Source organism: Cariama cristata, unplaced genomic scaffold, assembly GCF_000690535.1.
Source record: "Cariama cristata isolate BGI_N322 unplaced genomic scaffold, ASM69053v1 scaffold22300, whole genome shotgun sequence".
In the NCBI taxonomy this organism is placed as follows: Eukaryota; Metazoa; Chordata; class Aves; order Cariamiformes; family Cariamidae; genus Cariama; species Cariama cristata.
The window spans coordinates 358-15,113 of NW_009596641.1; the positions used below are offsets into that span (position 1 = coordinate 358).

General features: G+C 49.0%; 1 protein-coding gene across 1 annotated transcript; it reads right to left on the minus strand.

The window, feature by feature from the left end:
- Window positions 1–1,810: 1,810 nt before the first annotated feature.
- On the minus strand, window positions 1,811–13,755 carry LOC104166908 (SLIT-ROBO Rho GTPase-activating protein 3; the record flags this gene model as incomplete). Its single annotated transcript, XM_009707010.1, has 9 exons — window positions 13,689–13,755; window positions 13,201–13,278; window positions 11,968–12,102; window positions 8,511–8,616; window positions 7,992–8,219; window positions 6,422–6,501; window positions 3,238–3,418; window positions 2,509–2,658; window positions 1,811–2,138 (listed from the first exon to the last, which is right to left on the minus strand). Coding segments are annotated over exons 1-9 (1,353 nt in total), but the record flags the coding sequence as incomplete, so codon positions are not given.
- Between the last annotated feature and the right edge of the window lie 1,001 nt (window positions 13,756–14,756).

The window sequence follows — 14,756 nt, forward strand, 5'->3', positions numbered from 1 at the left end:
AGGTGAGTCCAGTTCAACTAGAAGTGAATTAACTAAACTGCCTAAACTGTAGTGCCCATAGTCTCGTTCAGAAATACGAGAGGCCCTGGTTTGGCTTCACTTAAATCCACCTTAACTGAATTAAGGCCACTAACTCAGAAAGAGACCATCTGAAAAATTATTTAAGGCAACTGAATCAATTGTTTAAAAAGTAGCTGTAGTTAACTCTCCTTGCTGTCCTTGTGTAGACGAGTCATTAATTTTATAATGTGTATAAAATGCTCGATAAGCCTCAGATAACATTCAGAGGATCAGAACAAGAGAAATATTTATCAAGTTAATTCTATTAAGCTGTTCAGGTAAGGAGTGAAAATATTCTCCCAGAGTGAAGCCTCTGGACTACCAAGTCCAGCAGTCCTACAGACTTCAAGGTAAGTATTTACATCAGCTGAGGGAGAATCTTCTACAAGGTTTAAAAAAACAACCCCAAACCCCAAAAGCCAAGAAAATCATCCATATCGTGCTCCATCCTTAGCATTCACCCATCCCACGGAGGCGCCCGGACCTCACAGCCCCGCACTGCACCGCTGCGGGGTGCCAACGCTACCGCCCATCAACCGAGCCCGGGGACGTCGTGCGTGCTGTTATCCCATCCCAAGGCGGACGTGACGCCCCAGCTCGAGCCATCGCTCAGGGCACACGCTGCGCTACGATCATAACTTTCTAGATTGACAACACCAAACGCAAGCTCGTGATGGACAGAGAAGCTGGGGAGCGTGCTGCAGAGCAAGAGAACAAGGAGCGTGGCTGGTGGAAAAGCAAACAGGACAGTAAGAGTTCTTCCTTTCTGCAGTCATCCTTAATTATCCCACGGAAAGCAGCTGATTGTATATCAAACAGCCTGCCAAAGCCTGTGGCACACACGCTGCTGCCAGGCGGTGGGCAGCAGCCTCCCCAGCAGCCGCACCCCTCTGCCTGGGCATCACCGGCCGTCCCACAGCTGCTGCTCCCGCCGGAGGCTGACACGAAGCAAACTGCTGGGAAACTGCTGAAACAGGGGATGCTGAACAGCCCATCCACAGCACTCCCAGCCCCACAGCCCCAAACTGGCCCAACCCACGGGGACTGTGCCTGAACTGGGTAGTTCCTGAGAGGCTGGAGAATTCCGCAGCCCGCTCCGTGAAAGGACCGCTCTCCGAGATGTTAACAGGGTTGGTGCAACCTGACCGGTTACCTGGCTGGGGGCCTTCTCCCAGCGGTAGTGAGAGGAGACCTGCAGGCTATGCTGGAGGTAATATGAATTTAATGAGCACCATGGAAGCGATGGCCTGATGTGATGCCGATGATGTTGCATGGCTGGAGGCATCATGTTGGCATTAGACTAACATTTTGAGGTCCTAGCTACAAACAGCCAGTACAAACCTGAAGCACTTTTCTCCAAACACTGAGCATCAGTCAAACTCTGATTTGGCAGATCCAGTTTTCTCCTCTTAAGCTCGTTATGGAGCCTCAGATGAAGATAACGTGCTGCCCTCCCTGCGGGAGGCAAGAGCTGCCAGCGCATTTTGGTGGTGGATCGAACGTGTCTGCCTATTGCTTTGAAGAAACAAGGTTTGTGGAAGGAGGCAGTAATTTTTATTAGACCAACCCATACAGTTGGAAAAGCAGGCAAGCTGTTGGCTGCTTATTTTCATCATTAAACCATTTCAGCTACAACAGCACTGTGATTCTGAAGTGTGTTGAGATGGAAGGGGCTCTGCGGCACTACCCCAGTGACTTGTTTTAGCCTCTCCATCCCTGGGCACCGAGAGCCACTTCACAACCCTCTTACCTCAGCAAGCGCTTCTGCTTCTAGAGATTTCTGATCTCCGAGACTACTGTGTCTAGTCGATCCACAGGTCGATCTCAGCGGGTGGCCATCAGACAAGGCCTTCCTGTCTGGGAAATTGATGCTGCCTGCACTGCCGAATGTCGCCATTCTGCGCTTTTCAGGACTCTCAATCCTGCCCCTGTTAAGAGGTATTTTGTGGGGGCTGCTAGGGCAGGCCGCTGCTCGAGGAGGAGTGTCTATGCCAGGACCCATCCCTCGGGGCGGGCTGTGGGTGTCCCCCCCACTTCGACGGCGAGGGATAGCTGCACCGTCAGACCTCAATCTCACTCTGCAAAGAATCCATCACAAGACTAGGTCACTGTCCGTCAGATCGAAAGCGTCTGGTTGCATGCTGTAAGACAATCACTCAGCTCTGAGAGTTCAGATCAAACCGAACGCGAGCCTTTCAGCTCTAGAAGACTAAGGCAAGAGGGAAGACAGACATTTTAGCCAGTGCCAAGAAAGGGACAGCATTGTACCATCTTTACTTGTTAAGATCTACATCAGCAATGCACATGAAAACCCCTTTCATGCTCCTGTTATTCTGCAGTGCTTACTGGAGCCTTCCCTTCTATCTTGCCCTACACCACACGCTGACTCTCCCCACACGTGACAGTGACCACCTCTGTGGAAAATGAGGAAAATGAGAGTTTCCCTACCGGCCCATTACTCCCCCAAAGCCATAGTCCACAATATGATCCGTCGGAGACTGGATGTCGTTCTTGGAGGAGGCTTTATCATCCAGCAGCGGTCCGCTGCTTGCCTCGCTGTCGGCCTTCTGGCTCAGGCTGTCGGAGAAAGCGTCATCCCTAGGAAAAGGAGACCCCCGTCAGTAACAGGGCTCTGCCCCAGGAGAGGGGCTAGGGCCCGGCCACAACGTGGATCTGAACATCACCGCTCCAACGGGGCTGGACCAAGGCCCCCACTTCAGACAGTACCTGGAGCTTGGAAGAAGCGAACATCGCATCTCCATATCCCCCTGTGCTGTAGTTGCCATTTTAATGAATCCAGGTACAGCACTTGCAACAGAAGTGGCATCTGCGAAGGCCGCTGGGATCTGCCTACAGCCCAGGCGGGCACCGAACAATGCCAGGTCAGCGTACAGAGTGGGCAAGGCCAACACTGAGCCTGAGTCACGCCGCTTTGAGGAGTCAATGAAAGATGGGGTTCAGGCACACTGAAGTACAGCATTTAGTGCCTCACTTTATGAGCTTGAACGGGAAACAATCCGAGCCAATACACGGAGAGGCAGATGTGAACAGGTCCAGATTTCTCACCAAAGTCATTAAATCTCGGAAAGTCAGAACACCTGTTTTAGGTGTCTGAAGTGGACCTGGTGTGTGTATGTGATTTTAACACTCTGGATCAACACACGCCACTTTACTCACATGTCTTGCACCACAATGTACTGGTGGGGTATGAGGCCATCCACACCGTTATGTCTCCCTTCCCACCAGTCTTCTGATGCCCGATGGTACAGGAGGAGCGAGGCCCCTTTCTTAAAGGAGAGCTCTCGTGGAGATCGTCCACTGTAGTCAAACTTTGCTATAGCTTCAATCTGCTCCACTTCTGCAAAGGAAGAAGCACAGACAGAGAAAAGCTTAGTTCGACAATCGTGAGGGCACAATAAATCCTAGAAAGAGACATCTCACCAGAATAGCAGTAATGCTGCTGCCCTAGCTTTCTGAGAGCATCTTACACCGAGTACAAACCATCTTATTTTTAGATGGATCAATTCTTTTTCTTCTTCCAGCCTTCCTGGAATTTCTCACAGACTCACAAACCACCAGCAATTACAAAAAGCTACAAACAAGATGGGGAGTAGTTGAAATTTCCCTGTGTGCATATGGCATCATCACCCGCACTCCCATTTTCTACCTATAAAGTGGTTTCTTTGGTTACACAACTCCATTATCCTCCAGATTGGGATCTTGTCAAGCTGCGTCAGATACTGTGATCAAAGCCCCGCTTACCTTCTTTTCCTTTCCTTATCCTGAAGACAGTTTGGCCTGAATTATTGATGAGTAACGAATCCCCCTTTGGGGATCCCCATAGAAACAATGATAACGGCTCTGGCCAGGCAGCTGCTTTGCATCACCCCGCCACACCTGCAGACCTTCCAGCACTCTACCTCACTGCTTTTTCTAATTCAAGCTCTACCAAACACCAGGGACTCACAAATTGGGAGCTCAGGGCCTGAAATTCAAGAGGACTGAGGCAGGACTTCACTTTGGTAGGCTGCGAGCACACCGGGAACCTCTGAGCCCCTGGTCACGGGCATCACAGCGGGAGCTGCTGGTGCACCCAAAGAGGAGCCTGGTTGGCACTGAGGAGCCCAGCTCTTCTGCACATCTGCTTCCAGCTGGGAGCACTGCACCCCAGAGAAACCACTGCAGCGATTGCAAAGCAGTGACAGCGTTTCTCTCTGCACCGGCAGCAGCAATCTGCACTTCGCCTCACTTCGCTCCGAGACAGGGGTGAAAAAGCAGGCTGCTACCACCCAGCCAGCTCTAGCCACTATTGGAGCCAGCAAGCAAGCAGTTAATGTACCCTGATGCTTTGAGACACCCGACCATTTCAGACCCCACCTGGAGACTGGCAGACAGGCGATGACAAAGCTAAACAGTTTGGGCAAAGCTAAACAGAACTGGGCAAACCTGCCCACTTCCTCTAGATCTGTCATGTTCTTATTAAAGTACAGAAACTTGCTATGCTCCATCTGCCTCGTCACTAACCACAGGCTCGGCATCAGCAGCAATCAGGATGCAACTCTTTGCTGTGCTCAGCGACAAAACCCACACGGAGGAGGGGACACCGGAGGAGGACATGGGAGATGCTGGACCATTCCCTGCCTCACGTCGGGCAGGACAGGTCACTTCAGCAGACTGGTTTTCCCCAGCTTAAAATACACATCCACACCAATACGAGCGGCAGGGTGTCTGGGAGCACTGCAGCAGGACCAGGGGGAACGCTCCGGAGGAAACGGAGCAGGGGAGGCAACCAGGAGGGCGCTCAGAGCCCTGATGAAATGCTGAGTTTCCCAGCAGGGAGGTTGCGCCGGGCGAGGAAGAGGGGAAGAAGGAATATGTAAATTCGCAAAATAAAGCTGCTCCTCTTCTCTACACTTGCACCACAGTTAATCACCCAGAAACTCCAATCAGAGCTATTAATGTGACCATCAGAGCATAAAATTGGCTAAACGGCACTTTGCTCCCCGTCATCTTCTAGTCCTGTCGGCTCCTGTCTGTAGCTGAAAGCAGGTCCTGAGCCGTCCGGCCCAGCTGTGCCCTCCTCCTCCTCCTCGCAGTGTCCCCCCAGCCGGGCAAGCCCTCCCATCCCACCACCCCACCAGCCTCGGAAGGTGTCAGTGTTTTATCGGAGCAGGATGCATCCACGGAAACAGCAGCTCTCGAGAAAGCAGAAGAGGTGTTTCAGCTCCCTGGTGCCCTTCCAATGCAGCAAAGTCCTGCCATTAAACGGTGTTGTGGGGTTGCACATTCACTGCCCCTCAGCAGGGCCAGCGGGGTCTCCCGGCCTCACATCACGGCCGAGCTGCTGGCGGCTCCAGGGTGCGGGAAGCACAGCCCTTCCTCCTGCATTGGGACCGCGTCCTGGAGTCAACATGCTTCTTGCCCAGCTCTGCCAGCGTCCCTGTTTCCACGCTCACCTTTGTGATCTCTGTGAGCTTCACAGCTTTTACTGAGAGCTCACATGTGAAACTCCAAGCTGGTTTACACAGATGTGCAGGCAGACAGGAGCTTATGGAAAGCTGGACCTGAGCCTTCTCCCGAGCGTTACAGAACACTGGTGACGCATCCAGTTGCAAAGGGATTCACACCTGGCTGCACCCATCCACGCAGTCCCGGCTCACAACACGTCCTGCTTCGCCCTCCAAAGGGCCTGACACGAGCAGAAATGAGCAGGCGAGAATTTTGTCACCAAAGGAAACAGAACAGACTGCAGGGAAAACCAGGCTGCAGCTCGCTTGAATACAGGGACATTTCATTTCTGCCAAGGGGATGGCTCCTCCGCAGGGGAGGATCCACAGCCCAGTGAAACCACCTGAAAGACCCCCTCATTTCAGAGGGCCCCCACTGGGGCCACTGACATTCACTGCTTTCCTCATAGTGCATCCCAGCGCCCGGAGGGAACAGAGCTGGTCCCCACCATGTCAGCCCCCCGCCTCCCCTCCTGCTCTCGTTAGCCATTCCACACAGCGTGTCCGCACCAGCGCATGGCTGCACGTAAACACAGATGACAAGGAAAAGGAAAATAAAGTCATATATGGGATTAATGGAATCTCATAGAACAGCTTCAGAAAAACAACCCCTGTATCCTGCCAAGGAAGCAGACCACTGCGAAAGTCCGTGCAGAACCTATGCTGAAAACCTATACGCAACATTTATTAATACGCATATTCATTGCTAAGCACACAAAAACATCATCCCCGACTAAAGTGCCAGACACCAGTCCAGCCTCTATTCTGATAAGGAGCGAAGTGCACACTGCTTTCCTGCACGCACAGCTCTTCTAACGCAGACCCAATGTTCTGCTGCTCACGTCTCTGCTCACCATCATCACTGGTGTGGGGCTCCGTGCCGTTGTCATGGTCAACTTCATCGATGGTGCCTGGCTCACTGTGCGGGCTGTCACTGAAACAAAATATAGCGTGCTTTCAAAAAAAGAACGAGATCTTGTTCCTAAGGCACTTAGCACAAGTAAGTTCTTGAGAGAAATTCTGGCCCCAGTGATACTTGAAAGACTTGTGGTTTTAGTTTCCACAGGACTGAGATGGTCATTTTAAATCACAGCAGCTCTCCGAACTTGCTCTGAGAATAGCAAACACTCGCACCACAATCCCAGAACATCACCTTCTGTTGCTCACGCATCTTACTCGTATTTGGCAAAACAAACATAAAGCGATACCAAGTTAAAATGTTCTATTCACTCATTCACAATGAGTTTTAGCATTTTATCCTCCACTTGCATCGGTAAGGATGGTGGCAGGTGATCAGTGTCAGGGAAGACAAGGTCTCAGAAATGTATAAAACTTGCACACAAATCAGTTCAAGTCTGTTATAAATACTGGTTTGTTAAAACTCAGATCTGAATGTCAGTTCAGAATTCCAGCATCCTCCAGACAAGTGTGTAATAGTATCACTTACACTTCTAATGTGGGAGTTTGTGGACTTTTCCTATCCCGGGTACACCAAGTATTCTGTACACCAGAAAGATGCGATGCAATGCAATCGCACACCAGCTGATCTCATCCACGGCTAATGCAAACTCATCTGTCTTCTAACACTGACAAAACAAAAGGAACTGGAAGGTTCAGGTTAACTCTGGGCTAAGGGATTTCACCCAACTAGCAAATTATGACCAACTATGGGACTTTACTCAAAAATTCCAGCCTAGGAGGAATTTGGTTAGAATTGACCTAAAATTCTGTGCTCTTTGCACAGAACACCCTTCTCTGAATCTGCAGCTAAAATAATCTTCATAAATATTAATATTCATACTGGAAAAAAGTTGCTCCTGAAGTTTTTACTGATGTTTATAATGCTGATTCAGCATGAGAAAGAGAAATACCCGGTGAAATTGCCTACTCTGTTTTAACTGGCAAGGCTAAAGTGAAAAGCACAACTGATGTATTTAAGTAGAGAGAGACTTATATATACAAGGTGTGCAAAATCCTCTTAGTTTTATGAAGGTACTTATAACTAAGAACCATGGAGACAGCCTGGTATGGAGTAAGATTCTTAACCAGCGTAAAACAGCACAAGCATATCAAATATGTATCATTTGCACACCTAATTCATAACGCTTAACAGGAAAAAGTGTAAAAAGGCATGCCCCTTCTGCAGAGGGGCAAATTCACCCCAGTGCCGTGCTTGGCTGCCCTGAATATTAAGTCTGAACTTTCTCCAAAGCCCTCCTCACACCCCATCCTCTCGGGGATCTGCTCCCGAGATCCCTTCTCCTGCACTCATGTGAGCTGGGGTCAATTCTCCGCCTGCCAGGAATCAAGCCAAAGCTCTGCGTTTTGCCACAGGTTCACCCTTAACGTACAGCGCCAGAAGATAACCCTAACAAGGGTATCCACCTTTAAGTTCTGCAGCCCATGAAGTCCTGCACTCCTTACCAGTACTCCTCCCCTCCAGTCATGCACTTCTCATAGACAGGTCCTTCCAGCTCTCTGTGGCTGGGGAAGATACCCTCGTGGTTAATGATGATGGTTTTGATGACCTCATTGACATGGGCTTGGCAAGACACCGGATCCTGCCCATCTGGAATGTGCATCAGAGTAGGCCCGAAGCAGATGGCCAGGTTGTAGGGATCCATCATGTTCTCATCGCTGTACTGTGACAAGCTGCAAGCACAAGGGTTAGGGATGTACGGCGCCGACTTTCCCCGTTCAATGAGAAAAACCTCCCACCAACAAAGCCCCACCGCCTAAGAAAGCAATCATCACTGAGCTCTCCATCTTCCCCAAACACACAGCCATGGCTAGACAAGGCTGAGGAAGAAGCAAAATACAACTCTCCATGGCAACACCAAAAAGGACTCAAGCAACAAAGACAGGAATTCCCTGAAAAAAAGGAGGGCAAGGAGAAACTCAGTGAAAGAGGGAGGGAAGAAAAAAAAAAAAAAAAAGACTCACTGATTGAGGAAAGCAAAAAGATATCTCATGACGACGATGACAGCCCGAGGCAGAGTGATGATGATTTGCTGGATCTGGTGCACTCTCTCGCTGGGGTTCTCGATTTCTGCAACACATGGATAGAAAGCACATCTTTAAACCTTCTCAGGACCAGACAACATGGCACCAGAGGGACTCGTTCCAGATCTAGTAGCCCACTATGCAAGGAAAACAACAGCCCCTTTCCAGATCTCATCTGCTAGTTTGGCACTAAGGTGCAAGCAGAGAATTGGGCATAGCACTCTTCCATGGGTCAATTCACACGTACGTTCAGCTTCAGTATAAACAGCAAATAAAAACATTTCCATAGTGTTACGGAAATTCAGCTCATTTCTCAACAACTACTCTACTCCTCAAACGCTTGAGTCAATGTGGCACTGGAAAACAGAGCACTGCTTGGTTTTCCAGTGCAGATTTTTAAATGAGGTTTTTGCTCACGTTACTCTTATGGGTTAACCCTCAGGTCCCTCTGAGGCCTTCTGCTCCAGTTTCCCACTGGTCTTAACAGCAATTTAACCTGAACCGGTTCCGAGTCAGCCCTTTAAGATTCCCTTCTCTCCGTAGCAGTGCCCAAAGCCCAAGGGGGCTCAGCGCCGTCCTGCAGCAGCTGGCAGCACATTCCAGCCCCCAAGGCTACTGGTCTTTTTAAGCTACTATCTGCTCAATAGAGTCTGTAGATAGTTAATCCTGTGGCTTTCGTTTTACAGAAAGCAGGCAAAGAGTACCGCAGCCATCCTGAGAGCAGTCAGCCTCAGATGCGTGGAAGAGATGCTTACTTTACTATGCTGGCTCAAACTTTGACATTTGCTAATCATAATAAAATTCACTGACAACACGTAGCTGGGCTGCCGTTTGTTCAAAATTCTTAGCAAAATTTGGTTTCAGTACAAAGACGGAAATCCTTACAATATTTCATTTGGGAAATTCTCCCTTTTGAGGAATCTATTCATCCTCTGTTATTGCTTACTGGGTTCTCTACTTCTTCAGTTTGGTTTTACTTAAGAGGACATTTGTAAAAAATAAAGTAAAATCAAATAATAAAAACTACAACAATAGAAACCTACAACAGGATAAAAACCTACAACAACAGATATCTGTTCTGAAATCCAGAGGAACAAACTGTCTTGAAGCACTTGCTTTTTTTCACTTAGCAAAACGTTTCAACTGGCTGTAATTCAGAGCAATTACTGGAGTAATCATCAATCACTCTACAATACAGGCACACCCCTGAATGAACCCTTGCAAACAAAGTGCCTTTTTTCTATCCATCTATTTCTCGTGTGCATTTGAGAAACGCTTCCACGTAAACCCTCAGTCCCCCCCAAGCAAAAGGAAAAGCCAGCCCTTCATCTCCCACCAGCAAGCCTGGCTTCCCCACCGCGCCGGCAGGGAACGGTGCGGCTCTGGAGCTCCCAGGGCGCTCAGAGGCCCTGCGACACACGCGGCAGCACCGGCTCCATAGAACTCGCTCAGGATACCTTACCAGGAGCCCAGGGAAATCAGGGCGGCTTCGTGAGGCGCTGCGGTGGAGAGCCCACACCGCTCGGCTGCGTTTAACCTTTCCGTCGTAATTACAAAATGAGACAGAACATCTTACAGCAAGGGTGACATTTTACTGAGCAGTGGGTCTCAAAGAAAGGTGGTTTCTGCAATCTGTTTAGGTTGGAACACCTGTGACACAGCCTATATTTACGTGGCAGAAAGTCAGATGCACTTAAGGTCGGATGCTTAATGGGAAGAAGGCCCTTTAATCCATTTAAAAATCTATCCTTAATCGAAAGGTAGCAACAGCAGCAGGAAAAGAAAGGAAAGATGAGGAAAAGAAAGATTCTTGCTAAAATGGGAAAAAGTAAAGAAAGAGAGAAGAGAATACTATTCAGAAAATTAACAGATTATGTTTGCAACAAAAAGCTTAATAAACTGTGCAAACTGGCATTAAATTAGGGATGGTTCCAAAGCACAAGCCTATCTGCAAGCACGCAGACCGTCACATCATCAAGCACCGTCCCCTTCTCGTGGGCTGTGCCCTCTCAGGCTCCCGGCTCTGCCTGCTGCGAGCCCCTCGGGGAGGGCAGCCGGAGCGACCGCTGCAAGCCAGGCTAAAAATTCCTGTCCGGAGCTTAAAACTGGTGCAGAAACAGCTTGTTTGCCCTGTTACAGGTGTGCTGCGTTGTTTTACACATCAAAACTGAAAGGCAACAGTGAATTTCCTAAAGCTACTATAAAAAACAACTGTTCCTGAAAAATAAGAGCACACTCTTCTCCTTTTGGAACAAGCCCATCCCTGTGTCATTCCCCTCTAGACACCATCTGTCTTTCTTGACCTCACTAAATCTCCAGCAGTTATGCGCACGAACACTAAGAAGGGGGAAGGAGCCATGAGCGGTGAAGCCAAACGAAGGACTTCAGTATGTGTTCACCAGTCAATCCCCCTGAAGCTACCCACGTACCGAGACACTCAAAGCCCCAAACAACCCCAATGCCTCTCCTGTAAAATAAAGTCATCCTGTAGCCAAAGCGCGCAACACGCTCCTCCATCATCTCTGGAACATCAGATTCATTCTGCCTTCTTCCTTTCCCCTAGGGGAGTAATTTCCACGACTTGCCAATAAATCAATGTCACCACTATAAGGTACTGACAGAAATAAGCCCCAGACGGGATATCTGCTTTTTCAGTTGCCGACGAACAAGCGGAGCTGGGAGGACAATTCAGGACAGAACAAGAAGCAACCAGGCTCTCCCTGACATCAGTCCCAGACCTTCATGATTAGAAACCCTCAGCTTCCACCTCTGCTCACATCCTAAAACACTTTCTGGTGTTCTTTGGGATAGGAAATGCACACAGCAAACACTCAGAGAACAGCTGGTCGAGTGAGGCTGAAACCAAGCCTGCAGACTCAAGGGCTGGAGAAGCTTTGTGAGTGGCCAAGAGTTATCGACCGTCACCACGTTTAGCAGAAGGCACTGAGTTCGAGCAGCAAAACCCTTTGGGTCCCAGGAGCCACGGCTGCGTGACACGTGGTGGGCAGGCACAGGAACCGCACTACCAGCAGAGATCTGTGCAGGCAGGACAGCAGCCGGCCCTGTTCACGCAATTAATGACCCCTCACGCAACCCGCAAATGAGCACACGGGCTTGCTGCATGTGCAGCCCACTGGCCTAAGCTTGGAGAGGACTCTCCTGTGATGCTCATGATGCTAGGAAGAATTTAAAACATAGCAAGATGTTTTACCTCTCCCTCGCCTCCAGCGCTGCCAATGCACGCTTTTAATGTCTTTTCCTAACAACTTCCATTGCAGACCTATAGCCCTTCTTACAGCATAAGCTGCTATTTGCAAAACTCAGGTGTACTTGCCCCTTTTTTATTGCTTCTCTTGTCCCACCCTATTCTCCAAGAAGAGCTGTCACATGTACTTACTTATAGTAGATATCAAATCTTGAAACCTTTCCTTAGGAAAGAGGGGGTTTTCCAGTCCTCGGAAATACAGCTTCAAGACTCCAGCCACTGAATTAATGTCACGCTCATTTTGATCATCAGCAAGGGGATCTTCACCTGCCCAGAGAAGAGTTTTTATTTCCAGCATTACTATCAAGTTGGACTGACACAGCAAGTATTTCTTCCTAACTCCATGGAAACCCCAAATTTCCCACAGTTCAGAAAACCCTCCTCTGTGTGGAATGGTAATGCTACACATTTTTCCAGCAAGAGGAGAGTTTAATAAGGTAGTCTGTCACACAGCATCACGCTGAGACACGCTATAGCCCTACATACTAAAAAACAGTTTATTGTGGAGATTTTAAACCTTTCCTGAAGATGAGGATGTTATTAATCAGTTCTGCTTCACAGTTTCCAGCCCAGTGCATTTTTTTTATTTAAGGCAACAGCACAGAGAGCTGAGCAGATCTAAATGATGGTGGGTGAAAGCCTGAGAAGACAGGCTTGGCTGGAGGATGCAATTATGCCTCTGGAATAGACTGAACGGTTCTGGATAGCATTGTACTGACTTAAACCTATAAAAGGCTTTCACTGCCTAAGGGATTTGGATAGCGATTCCTCTTAAATTGGATGTGCAAATCCTCCGCCTTTGACAATCCCACCACTGCCTTATTCATTGGCCTGGCCACCTCCACCCTGACACTTCCGACGCTGCTCAAAGATTAATGCCATGGAGGCCCTTACTCCCATCTAGACTGTCCCGTGCACAGCTTCACCTTCACTCGGTGACAGCAGGATCGCTCTGCCCTCTTGCCAGCCTCGCACCTTCGATGCAATTTTCTCAACAGAATCACTGGCAACTCCACAACCAACAGTGCCAGCAGGTGCCCGTGGCAATGCTGCCCTTCCCTTGGCAAACCGCTGCAGGAAGGAGGAAACTGGATCCCCAACAAACTATTTCATGGCTCTCTGAGGCTTTCATGCTCTTAATTAAAGACTGTGGAAAAGATCTCTGCACCTACCCTTACTTCTCATACTCTTGCCCTAAGTGATTCTTTGCTAGTGCTGGAGATACAATACTGAGACACCTAGAAGGGGACAAAACCTCCTCGTGTCTCGTAGCGGAAAGGCGTTTAGCACAGGCTTTACACAACATCTAATGCGCCCAGCACACACTGAAACCCCCAGCTGCAGCCGCACACCCTGGCAACACACCTCTCTCAAAGGAGTTCTTGATGTCGTTGACTTCCACCTGGGAGCCGGGGACTCTGAAAATGCCCTGCTGCTGAAGGCCTGGAAAAGAACAACCTTTTAGAAAAGATTTCTATAACTGTTACGCGGTATTTTCTGGTAAAGAACAGCAGAAACTAGGAGTCGATGCACCCAGAAAGGCTCTGAGCAAGAAGGGGACAGCCTGCCACGATTCATTTCTGCTCATACTCTCCTACCAAGGCCCCCTGGATCAAAGGGCTGAAAGGGCTCCTGTTGGCCTGGGGCCTCAGCAAACAGTTTAACCTGAATAAATGCTAACAAGACCTACATATCTGCCAGTCATCCAACGCAATGTCGCAGTCAATGCCACTGTAATTATAACCTGAGCCCCGGCAGCAAGGGCTGCGAGCATCTCTACTATTTTTCACTGCTAATTACAAGTACTTAACTTCCTTTGCAAAGTTTCTGTTGATATCGCTGAATCAACTTACCGTACAAATTGATGTAACGAATGCAGCTTTCTACTACAAGCGGAATAGCCTGTCCTGAATCCTTCATGAAAGGAAAGGGAAAAGTAAAAAGTTACTGGTTTATTGATACCAAAGCATAGGAAATGCATTAAAGATTGCAAAAACAGAAATCTGAAAAATCAGTGCCATTGAGTTTAGTAAGAGGACAGGCAAGAAAAGGAGGCGTTACACGCATCAAGACATCAAAAAGTGCTGAGTATGCTATGTGCAGTCAATTATGCACAAAAAAAGCTTTCACTAAAGCACGTGAAAGACTGCCGCTCACTATCTGGTTGAGACAGGGGACTGATGTAACAGGATCACAGCTATTCCATTTCAAAGGTGTAATGCTGAGCCAAAGTAAAACTTGTGCTATACCTGTCTGATAAAGTAAGCTTCCAGCAACAGAGCTTACAACAGTATTTCCACCTACAGAAAGAGCCATTGTCAGCAGATGCTAAAAAAAACCCCAAACCCTGAACACCACAGTGTATGAAATGAACTGCCTGTATTGAACCTGCAGTGCCTTTGGGCTTTTGTTTCAAAGCTGCTTCTCCCCAGGCCCCTCGTGGAAGGAGCTCAAGGGGGAACGTGAGCCACGTCTGACTGCCTAAGGGGACATTTGTTTTCCTTAGGGGCTTTGGTTGGTCGTTTTTTTGAGTAGAGTACAGTTGCATCTCTCTGGTTAATTTACTCCATCTCATAGACGGGCCTCCAATAAATACCTGATTCCTCGTTCGCGCATTCCTCCTTCCTCTGAGAACACAAAAAAGCGGCAGAGCAGGAAAAAAAGAAAAGATTAAGCAAGGATAAGTTCAGTTAGAGGTAAGCATCTCTTTCGGAGGCCATGAACGCTCAAATGCAATGGCAGCTTAGCAAGGTCCAACCCAGGTCTTCAGACTGTCCACCCTCCCTCCCAATCCCCGCTGGGCACGCTGCACCCGAGCCTCGGCGACCTGCAGGAAGAGCCTCTCGGATTTCCTCCCTCCCTGAGCCTGCGGCGCTCGCAGGAGCCCAAGGACGATGCCGGCCCCCGCCCGGGGCGCAGGC